The sequence below is a fragment of the Polistes canadensis genome, unplaced genomic scaffold (assembly GCF_001313835.1).
Source record: "Polistes canadensis isolate GaletaPanama2010 unplaced genomic scaffold, ASM131383v1 scaffold_127, whole genome shotgun sequence".
NCBI lineage: Eukaryota > Metazoa > Arthropoda > Insecta > Hymenoptera > Vespidae > Polistes > Polistes canadensis.
Genome location: NW_014569674.1, coordinates 393,018 through 405,353, shown reverse-complemented (window position 1 = coordinate 405,353; position 12,336 = coordinate 393,018). Strand labels below are relative to the sequence as shown.

The 12,336-nt window shown below is 30.8% G+C and overlaps 1 protein-coding gene across 1 annotated transcript in view; it reads left to right on the top strand.

Moving 5' to 3' along the window:
• The window catches only part of LOC106788140, a 35,043-nt gene extending 22,948 nt beyond the window's left edge, over positions 1-12,095 (top strand). Inside the window, exons 5-7 of the mRNA XM_014751141.1 lie at positions 11,447-11,482; positions 11,679-11,783; positions 12,078-12,095. Of these exons, the coding sequence (XP_014606627.1) occupies positions 11,447-11,482; positions 11,679-11,783; positions 12,078-12,095 (159 nt within the window). The remainder of the gene's footprint in view (positions 1-11,446; positions 11,483-11,678; positions 11,784-12,077) is intronic.
• The last annotated feature ends 241 nt before the right edge of the window (positions 12,096-12,336 follow it).

Here is a 12,336-nt window from a genome sequence, read left to right as displayed (position 1 = left end):
TCAGATAACAGAATACTGTCAACTTCCAAAGAACTTACCCAGCTATTATTATTCAGTAATAATGCAGATATGTCCTATAATGCAGATGGATCCTTCCAAATCATTTCAAATGATTTCATTCTAAACAATCCAATAAACTATGATATTGTTAATTACAATGAACTTTCCTAATTGTTTCTCGAAAACATTTCATTACTTACTTCTATAAAAATAAGTATACCATACTTAATTACAATGTGATTCAATCAAATAATTTAGCTAGCTATTATTACTCAGTAATAATACAGATATGTTCTATAATGCAGTTGGATCCTTCCAAATCATTTCAAATGATTTCATTCCAAACAATTCAATAAACTATGATATTGTTAGTTACAATGAACTCTCCTAATTGTTTCCCGAAAACATTTCATTATTTATTTCAATAACAATAAGTATACCATACTTAATTACAATGTGATTTAATCAGATAACAGAATACTGTCAACTTCCAAATAACTTACCCAGCTATTATTATTCAGTAATAATACAGATATGTCCTATAATACAGATGGATCCTTTCATTAGTTCTCATAATTCCTGTTTGATCATCCTGTTTAACAGTCCTCTTGAAATCCCTGGCAAACCTTGTGCATTTACTAGATCCCTCTCTCTCTTTCTCTCTCTCTGATTCGTCTAGCCGAAAGGCAAAGCATGGATTATGATCGTGGACGATAGCAGCCAATGTGTAAATGGCGTTTAACTGAGAGAACTGTAGGATACCGAAGGTAGATTTAGGCATTATGGTTGGTGGTCGTTCAGGAGGCGTCGCCGAACCGAACGCGCTGAATCACCCAGCGAGAGTTTTCCTGTCAGTGACAGTAGGTACGGGCCACCAGGACGATGCGCCACCAAGTGGAATTGCCTCGTACGGCCTCAAAATGAATGCGCGAACGCCCATTAGGGGAATAAATCAGGCCTACGTTATCCGCAGGATATCCGCGCATAATCGATCTCGCGTTCACCGCTAATCGCGAGGCCTAATCGTTTATCCACGATTCTATACTTTTCTTTGAATCTTTTCAATACTTTTGATCAATCCGATAGCTCATGGGGGTCTGGGTTTGGTGGTACCATTGGTATTGCTCTGCAGTGCTGATGTTCTCCACTGTGGTACAATGTTCGGTCAGATTCATTGCAGGAACTTTTTGAAGGATTTGGATTTGTTCACTATTTTTAGGTTATGTTGCTATAACATTACTATATTTTAGGAGGTTACCTTGTTTATTGGGTTGGAAAAGAATGTTGATAGTTAGTATTTTTTATTGAAAGTGTTTAGATTATGTTTATGGGTTAATTCAATAAAATTCTATTAGGTATTACACTATACTATAGTATTGTTAAGTATGATATAATATAGTAGATATTCTTTTTACTTTAGTATAGCAATCAGACTACCAAGAAATTTATACGAGACTTAGAACAAGAAATAATACATTTTTTAAACAAAAATTATACGATTTAATATTACTTAGCTTTTACACTATAGTTAACTTTTCTTATTTTTAATTAAACAATACAAATATTATCCAAAAAATATATATATATAAAAAAGGTGATGTACAAATTGGAAAAAATTTTTTGTCTAATTTTATTAAGTTAATTTTTAAATAGTGTACGCCTTATGTTTCGTTGTATCATGTCAACATCGAAAAAAAGTCGAAGGAACAAGTCGTCGAATGACCCTGGCCATTTCCGCTAAGATATGCTTGCACCGTTCGGGCTTGGCCCGAGCACGGCAGGAGACCCAAGAGGAACTTCCGAGACGACCGAGACACGCACTTAAAACTTTTCTCGCACGACAACGTTGTTCCGAACTTTTCGAAGAAATGTTTCAATGTCGAAACGACGAAACATCTCCGCTTGTTTTCGCCAACAGACGTTTCCTTCCTATCTATATAAATACATACACACACACACATTTATATACACACATATATATGCACATATATATTCACTTATATGCATATGTATACGTAAATACATGTATGTTTATATACAAACCAATGCTTAGACGTATACATGTTTTTGTTTGCATGAATGTATACGTTTATGTGTATGTGTGTGTGTGTTTTAAGTAGATACCTAAAAGACACGTAGGCGCTAAAGGGAAAGAATTAAAATAAATGTCACGAGCATGCGAAAACAAAGTGAGTGTTCGATCGAACGATAAGAGAAATTCACTAAGATTTACGATCTCACTTATTCCTTTTCTTATCTTTTCTTTTCTTTTTCTTATTAGTTTTATTTTCTCACTGCGTGTTTCCCTTTTGATGCTCGATTAACACTAAACGTAATGTGACCAATGTGTTAAATGACTACATTGTTTAATTTCTATTCTATATTCAATAATGTTGGTTTTGTTTCTTTTAACTTATTTATAAATATTATTTTATTATTATCTGCAAATTGTTTTATTTATTCATTCAGCGCCATATTGATTCTTTATTATTTGCATTAAATTGCACAAAAATGTTAGTTTTTTTAAAAGCTGATATTATTTTTCGTTTGATTGGTTACGGTATTTAAAAATAATAATAATAACAAACGTAAGATAAATATACACGTATAAAGTATCGCTTATTCATTTTAATTGCTAAATACGCATTATGAAATATTTTGTACATAACTTAAAAAAATTAAAATCGTTCATTCGAAACGCTGTTGTTGTCTTACAACAACTCGAAGCATTTACTTATGCATTTATCTTTAAATAAATACACAAAAATAGATATAATTATTTTTGACTTTTCATAATTTAAATTACTTAATAATATAAAATAAATTTAATTAATTAAATTATCTAAGACAAAACGATTTGATGCAACATAAGCCTATTCGTGGTTTACAATATCGAGCTTTTTCAATCGAAGAAAAATAAATAAATAAATTGTTGATAAATATATTATCGAATTAAGAATAAAACGTGGGAAAAAAAGAAATAATGAGAGAAACAGTGGTGAGAAAGAGAGTGAGAGAGAGAGAGAGAGTGAGAGAAATGTGTGCAACGTCGATATAACCATCACAACCCCCATTGTTATCGTTCCACTTGTCGTCATTGACTCGGAAACGTTTTCAGCCACGCTCAAGTACCGTTCTACACTTTCCAACACATCTAATTTTGTAAAAGCAGTGAACACGAGGAATGGGGGGGGGAGTATACCCTCAGATACTCTAACTAAACGTACGCACGTGCATTTTCAAGTTCTTCTTCCATCTTTCTCTCTTTCTATTTCTCTCTTAACAATGAAAACGAAGAATAGAAGAAGGAGGTAAAGGAAGATAGGAAGATAGGAAGGAAGGAAGGAAGGAAGGAAGGTAGGGCAAAGTTGGTATAGAAAGGGACGAACGGAGAGAAAGAGATACACAGATGTGCTCGGTTTCCAGGGTGGAAACGTTTTAATAAGCGGACGTGTGCTACCCTCCGAAGGGGCGTATAAATATATTCGGTCGTTCTATTCGACAGAACGATATACCCACTAGTATAGAATGAAACAGAAATTGACAAAAAAAATAAGAGAGAGATAGAGAGAAAAAAAAAGTAGAGTATGCGTGAGATAGAAATAGAATAGTATGTATATGAAATAAAAAATAACAGAATGTGTATTCGAGAAAGAGAGAAAAGAGAAATTCTATTGCAATTAGTAAATATGATTACTATAAAAATTAAAGAACAAATCAATAGGATGGAATTTCGAATGGATTCTGATGAAGAAGATATTATTATTTATGTTGATGATAGTTGAATTCCATTGAACTGATTACTTATAATAATAAAATGTAATTGTTACGAAATAATTATCAATGTTTTTCTGGAAGATTTTATACGAAGAAATTTGTATAGAGAGAGATTATTTTATTTTTACTTGTTTCAACACGATTAATTCCCTTAATCGTAAGGAAAAATTGTATCAACAATATTCGTTACTTTAAGAATATACTATCTAACATATTTCATATATAAAAATCTTGACTTATATTGTTTATTATGAATTATATATTTTACAATTGAATATAATATTTACGAAACAAAATTTCTATTAAATTTAGTCACATTTCACGACTTATCTTTTGTTTACTATCTAGTCGAGTTAATTGTTTTGTGATCCAAGAAAAAAACAATGAGCAATCCAGAGACAATGAGTGAACAAGTAATGTGGCATTTGAAAAGTAAAGAAAGAGAAAGAAAAAGAGATGAGAATAATAGTCGGGAAGGAATATCGGTGAAACGTTGAAAGGAAGTGTGGGAGGAGAAGAAAAAGGGGATTGGGGGAAGGAGAATGAGAATGAGGGTTTGTTGAAAGAGGTGGAGGTAGTGTGTAGGGGAAATGCAGAACGAGAGGCAAAACATGTTGCGGCACGAGTTGCCTCGAGAGCTCCGCAGAATTAGCTTTATTATAACCTGGGGGCCATCCATACATGCCTAACAGCGCGGGAACATGCGCCGGCCAATAAGCCGGACGCCGGAGCAACATTTTCGCGACTCGGCGCACCCTAAAATTCTCCTCTTCGTTTCGTACCATTCAAACGAGAGGAGAAAAGAGAGAAAAAGAGAGAAAGAAAGAGAGAGAAAGAGAATGAGAGAGAAATAAAGAGAAAAGCACTAGTAGATGAAATCGATTTCTCTAATTAACGCTCTCGACAATGGACCGTATCTATTTAATAAGCACGCTAATGGACTGCTTGTTACGGTTCGTGGCAGTTGTTGGATATCGTTCGATACACTCTAAAGATTAACGAGATTGTTTCGAATAAATATTATATTGATTTAGATTGAATGATTTTGATCTGATCTAATGGGGAAAAAGGAAGTTTTAGGTGTGTTAGCGTTTTATTTAATAAACTTGATCGTTATCCTTGATATTTTGTGATAATTTATTATAGTATTTAATTTGATATATTTTAATATAGTTTATTATTATAATAGTATTGGGTATATAGGGAATTATATTGTTATTATAATTATTAATCAATTAGTTATTTCTCTCGTCCAAAAATAAAATTATTAATAAATATGTATCGTTGGGAAATTGGACACTTTAAAAAGAACTAGAATTTAGTTTGATTAAATTGGACGTTTGAAAAAGACACTGAACGTTAGAGATTGAGTTGTTGAAGAAGTCCCAATAAAGGGACGAAACGTTCAATTTAATCAAACTAAGTTCTAGTTCTTTTTAATGTCCAATTTCCCTACGATACATATTTATATATAATTATTAATATTATAATATACTATAGTATAGAGGGTACTGTTCTTTTTACGTTAGTTACTTTATAAACTTTTGTTGATTACATTCTGTTTCTTTTTCTTCTTTTTTTTATAGATATTTTAGTATTTAAATGTCTGTTATCTTGATATTTTTATAATTTATTATAGTATGTTTATTTTATTACAATAGTATTATAGTGTGATATAGGATTATATTGTTATTATAATATTAGTAGAGATCATTAATACTGTAATATACTATAGTTTAGTGTATTGTACACTGTTTAGGTTAGTTACTTTTTATAGACTTTTATAAACTATATTCTGTTTCTTCTATTTTTTTTTATAGATATTTTGTTTAGTTTTATAGTATTTGTAGATAATAGGGTGAGCAGTAATGTGTTGACAATTTTACTTAATTCATATATAAATAAATATTTTATTAATCTTATAATGTTCAGATTTTAATATCCAATTCTGTGGTTCTTAATCAAAGTTTCACGAAGTTTGAAGAATTGGCTTGTATGTAATATGTTATCTAATATAATTTTTAATAAATATAATAATATGCAAAAGTTGTGTCTGATCAATGATAATCAAATAATGTATAAATAACTAGCCAGTCAAATAATTACCCCACAAAATGTTCATAAACAAACTAATTTATATTAACAATATCCATTACAAAAATAAATAGAATAATTCGTTTTTAAAAAGCTTACATTGTATTATCCAAAATCAAATAGATAAGATTGATAAAATTTCTTAAGTAAATTGTTCTTATGAAACAACCAGTATCAGAACATTGGTAGGAGTCTCGTTAGGATCGATCAAACAGGTCCTGGGGAAGGATTTAATCGCACCGGTGCGTTAATTAATTCTTAGTGATCTTAATTAAAATATTAATTACGGAAAGACAATGACGTAGTGATGGGGAGTAGGCGCCAAAGAGGAATCTGTTTATTTCCTCCTACTTCTCCTTCTCTTCCTCCTCCTCCTCCTTCTCTTCCTTTTTCCTCAAACCACTCCACCTCATCCGCTTCACTTTTTGTTCTATCAATTCCTCTAACTCCTACACTTCTTGCTCTACAAATTCATGCACCTCTTTCATATTCTCCATTTCTTGCTCTACAAATTCCTACATTTTTTTTCACTGTCTCAACTTCTTATTCTAACAATTCTTGCGTTTCGTTGACCTTTTCTATTTCTTGTTCTACAAATTCTTATATTTCTTATACCTTTGTTCCATTTGTCGATTCCTCTACTTATTTTCTTTATCAACTGGTTAACCTTTTCTTTTATCAACACTTTCAACTGTTCAATCTTTTCCTTTACCAACATTTCCATTTATTTCTTTACCAACTTATTCACTTATTTCTTTACCAATTCTTCCCTTTGGTATATCTTTTCTTTTATTAACTCTTCCATTTATTTCTTTACCAACTTATACACTTATTTCTCTACCAACTAGTTTAACCTTTTCCTTCACTAACAATTAATTATTTTACCAAGTCTTCTAATTATTTCTATACAAATTCTTATACTTTTGTTCATTTAACAATTCTTCCACTTATTTCTCTACCAATAGGTTCACCTTTCCTTTTACCAACTTTTTCAACTGTTCAATCTTTTCCTTTATCAACCCTTCCATTTATTCTTTAACCAACTTACTCATTTATTTCTCTACCACCAATTCTTCCCACTGTCCTACCTTTTCCTTTGCCAACCCTTCCATTTATTCTTTAACAAACTTACTCATTTATTTCTCTACCAACTGGTTCAACAACCTCTTTCTTTATCACCCATTCCACTTATTTTTCTACCAATTGTTGCACTAACTTCTCCACTTTTCTTCTTCTTGTTCCTGTTCCTTTAGTTCTTCTACTTCATTTTCTTCTTTCTCATCATTTACCGTCTTTTACTTTCTCGACTTCTCGCGAATGGAACCCGAAGGAACCACCACTGCGATGCCATTACGATTAACTCCGTCCTATAAGCTTATCTGATAACCACGCCATTATGTTCCACGGCTTCATGGCTTGAGCGTCGCTGACTGGTCCGTTTGTCTGCTCGTTCGCGAAGCCCCCGTGCCAGGATATAGAAAGAGAAAGAGAGAGAGAAAAAGAGGAAGAGATAGAAAAGGAGAGAAAGAAAATGAGAGGAGGATACCAGAACCATTTGCATATCTCTCAGTGGAGATACGAGCAAACAAGTGTCCTCTCGGCGATCCCATCGAAGATCTTTCTGCTCGCATCTTGAAATCGTTTAAAAATCAATCAGCGACTCTCAGTTACTATCTTTTATTTCACATAATCTTTTCCTTATTTTATTTCATCCAATTAATTTCTTATTGGTCTTCGTTAAATTTATGTGCATCTGATTTTAAAGTGTCATTGACTTCTTTATTATAGTCACTTTTTGATTTTGTACAATTGTTTGTTCGTGTATGTGTTCGCATTTTGAAAACTTCTTTTTGAGTATAGGTGATTAATATTATTAATATAAATTAAGTTGCATAAAGTTATAAGTAATTTAACTTGTGTGAATTTGGGGTATATCAAGATTATTGGCTCTTTTATTTTCTGTCAGATTTTTATGAAATTCTTTGAGAAAAACGAGGTTTAGTATAACTTTATAGTGTCAGTGTTTAGTTTGAAAGTTATATTTGAGTATGTTTAGTTTAACTAATTATAATAAATTTAGGTATACATAGTGAAGTAACTCTTATTTTGTTACCAAAGAAAATACAAGATTAAATCCAACACTCAAAAATAATATCTTTAAATTCTACAAACATGTATATGTTACCGTCAAAGCCGGAAATCAGACAAAAGAGTGTACTTTAATTTAATATAAGTTTCATTAAAATCTATTCACTTTTAGTATAAAAAATATTTACCAAAACTTCTCAAAGAAATTGCAAAGATGCACAATTTACAGCATTGCATTCTCTAACATTTTATGAACTTTACATGCTAAATTTATAACTCGATATAGTATTCTACGCGTAGACAAAAGATTGTACTCTAATTTAATATAAAAATCATTAAAATCCATTTGCTGAAAGTATAAAAAATATTTATCGAAACTTTTCAAAGAAATTTCAAAGATGAACAATTTACAGCATTGCATTCTCTGATATTAGTCTATATACTTTCAACATTGATGACTCATATTAAAACAGAGAATTCAAATGACACAACTATTTAATACATCATAGTAAGCCTAAACGAATCTAATCTTATAACCCAAACAATAAAGATTACGAATTCCAACAATGGAATGAGTATCGTTACATTCTGCAAACATGCATATCATAAATACCATTTTAATTCGATATTAAAATGTATATACATTCACATAAGTGCATACATACATATATCCCTACGTATCAATGTGGGATAAGGAAAGAAGAAATAGGGAAGAGGATGAGGAGTAGTAGGAGGAGAAGCAAGGGCACATAGCACACGAAAGCTGGGAACGCACCTCGGTGCACCACCTGACGCTACGGGGGGTCAGTGGTTCTCATAAAGAACATTAACTTACACATTAATAAATATTTATTCGTCATAGAAAATATATCGTTTTTTATCTAACTAATCTGACAAACTAATCTATAAGTATTCCCCCCTATTGGAAAGGAGGAATTCATAAAAATCAATGACCCGTTTGATTACGGTTCAATCAACTAGCAGGCTTCTCCAACCGATTGGAGATTTCACTTAAGGACACGCGTAGTGGTGTCGATCGATAGAGATATCGGGGGCTCTTCAGCTAATGATGACTTGGCCAAATTCTAACCATCTATCGTGTTTCTACCTTGGGGGATGTAATTTACGAGGAGTCACGATCGATTCTGGTCCCGAGTGTCGATATGAGCACCTCCAAAATCCGACGTAGCCGTGACGAGTGAAAATACAAACGGTTTAACAGGGATGAGTAGTCGTTTAACGTTTCTGGGATCAGAAATCCTTCCTCTCTTCCTCCTTATTCCCCATCTTCCTTTCCTTCAACTCCTTCTTCTTCTGTTCCACCTCTTCGTACTCCTCCACCTCCTCCTTCTTCTTATTCTTCTTCTTCTTCTTCTTCTTCTTCTTCTTCTTCTTCTTCCTCCTCTGTCTCTCATTCCTTCTTCCTCTTCATTCTTTCTTACTTTACCCACGTCACAGATAAGCTATAACTGGTGGTGATGCTCTTCTCAAACGAACGACGACATTATATTATATGAGATCAAGCTTTAGCAATGTTGCATTAGACATATTGAACTTGCTATAATTCAATGATTAGGGTTGATGAAGGTTTCTTTTTTTTATGATGGCTTGTAAGGAAATCTGATTGATTGAAAAAGTAGTATCATTTTGAAGTATTATGTAATTAATACTAGTCTTCATTTTTTTTTCTTATTTTCAAAGAAAGTAATTATTATTTGATTTTTCAAAATACTAGCTATTTATTGAAATTGACTCAATCTTTAGCTTTCTAAATAACTTAGGCTAATTATATTTTAATTAATATATTAAGAAAATTGGAAAAGTAATAGTTGTGTCTGATATCAAGGTTTAATAATGGTGCATCAAACATATTGAACTTGCTATGATTCAATGATTAGGGTACATGTTTTATGTAATGATAGTAAAGCAATAAGATTGACTGACATAATAGAATACTCATGAAATATTATGTAATTAATATTAATCTTAGTTTCTTCTAATTTTATAAGGAAATGAATATTGTTTGAACTCATGATTTGGTTATCTTTATATTACAAAATATTAGCATTTAACATTCAATTGGTAGCTTTCTGTATAATTTATCTAAATTATATTTTACTTAACGTGAAGAAATTGAAAAAGAAAACTATTTGTAAAATCAAGGTTTAACAATGTTGCAATTGACAAATTGGATTTGCTGTGATTCAATAATTAAATCTATCAAGGTTTCATGTTTTTTGGTAAAAGATTATGTTTTATTAAAATTATAATACGTTATTTAGATATTATGTAGTAAATACATTATTAACAGTCTTTATTTTGTATAATTTTGAAGGAAAATTAATATAATTTAGTTTAGAGAGATATGCAGAAATTTATTAATCTTTAAGATATCAAAAATTTAATGAAACACAGTATTAACAGTAATAACTATTAAATTTTAAAATTATTAAAACTACTATATCATCGTTTCAGTTTAAACTAATTGACAATACCACTGTAACAAGAAATATAATATAATCGAATACTGAATAATAATAAAATGACTATTATTATTAAATAACAAATGATTCAATATCAAATCTACATTTCTGCATAACTAACAATAAGTTTAATTATTATTAACATATTTGTTGTATATTATAATTAACTCGACAATATAAAATAAATTAAAAATAATATTACTTTAAATTTATTTTTGAAAAATAAATCAACAGATATGTATAATCGTTGAAAACAAAATGATTGGTCGAGTGCATTGTCATTGACTATAGTTACGTAAACATTCGCAACATGCATTGGGGGGAGCATTGTGTGATGGAATCAATTATTTGATTCGTATATCAATTTGATGGTTGAGGCACGTCCATGCTACGTGCCTTCTCACCGCTTTTACGCACGTAAATTGTTGGATTATAGGATTCTAGAAAAGAAAAGGTTGTCTGACCGGTTCATCGTCATCTGCACTGATTATGTAAGCATTCGCAACAAGTATTGAGGGTTTTGCGTCGGAGAATCAATTATTGCTTTCGTATATCAATTAAATGGCTAGATCACGTTACTGCTATTATGCGGCATCTCAATGTTTTTATCATCATTTTCTTTCTTGTCTTGTTTATCAATCATTTTCCCTAACGTTTAGCCAATACGAGAAAGAAAATGTTTAGAATTTTGTTATGAATCGGATAATACAACAGTACAACATCCGAATTGAAAATGACTCGTTTTGTTTTTTTCTTTTTGAAATCAATCAACGAACAAACCTTTAATTCTATATCTGTTTTTTTTTGTTTTTATTTGTATTTATTTTTAATGCCGTTGAATCAATTCGATAAAATGAGAAAGAGAATTTGTATTCGATCAATTTTATATTTACGTTTCGAGCAAACAAAAACATCGAAAAGTGTTCGAATAAAAATTGATTGTTTTTTGTTTGTTTTTCAACGAACTGATTAATTTTTTGATTTTTCTTTTTGTTTTTCTATAGGGTGCGGACGAAGAAGACAGTGCTTCCGTTGCATGGGTAAGTTTATTATCGTATTATAATTTGTTATACGAGTTACGCGTCTTCGATTTACACTCGACAATGAAAGTTTCACTTTCTCGAGATCGTCCTTTCTATTATTTTCCAAAGATTCGAGTTTGAAAGTATAAATTGTTTGGATCGAAGGCGATCTATCGATATGCATCGTTTGAAACTTTCCTTTCTATTTCCATAGCAATTAGATGGAAAATCACGAGAATGGTTGGTGAAAGCTGCTCAAGGAGATTATCACGAAATGGCGAAATTGGCTGCTGTGGAACCACGTCTTACTGGATTAAAGGTAGGATTATCTTTATTTTATGGTGTCGACAATTTCAAGGATCGAATATCACTAGAAATTAATGTCGAAAGAAGGGTGGTTTCATATGGGCTCCTTCCCACAACCCTTCAGTTTTGTATTTCACGTTAAAATCTAATTCATAACCTAAATTGGTTAACAATTTTTATTTCAAATTTAGGAAAATTAATAAAACTATTTATGATTCAAACAGGGGATAGTAAAGTAAGTGACATTTACTTGAATATATTATTTATTGTGAAAATTAATTATTTTAGAAATTTTTATAAAAATTAGGGTAACATGAAATCTTAACTAAAATCATTTAAAAAATTATTTATTTATATTATTTATAAACATAAGTTAGAGGTATATTCTTTTTTGCACAATGTTTATACAATGTGTATGCTTTATCGTTTTTTTAATATTTTTTTTTATTGTAAATTTTAATGATAAAAAGTATAAGTATAAAATTTACTTTACATCGGTAACAAATATTTAATTGATTTTTTTCTATCCTTTTCTTTTTTTACGACTTTATATGAACGTCATATTA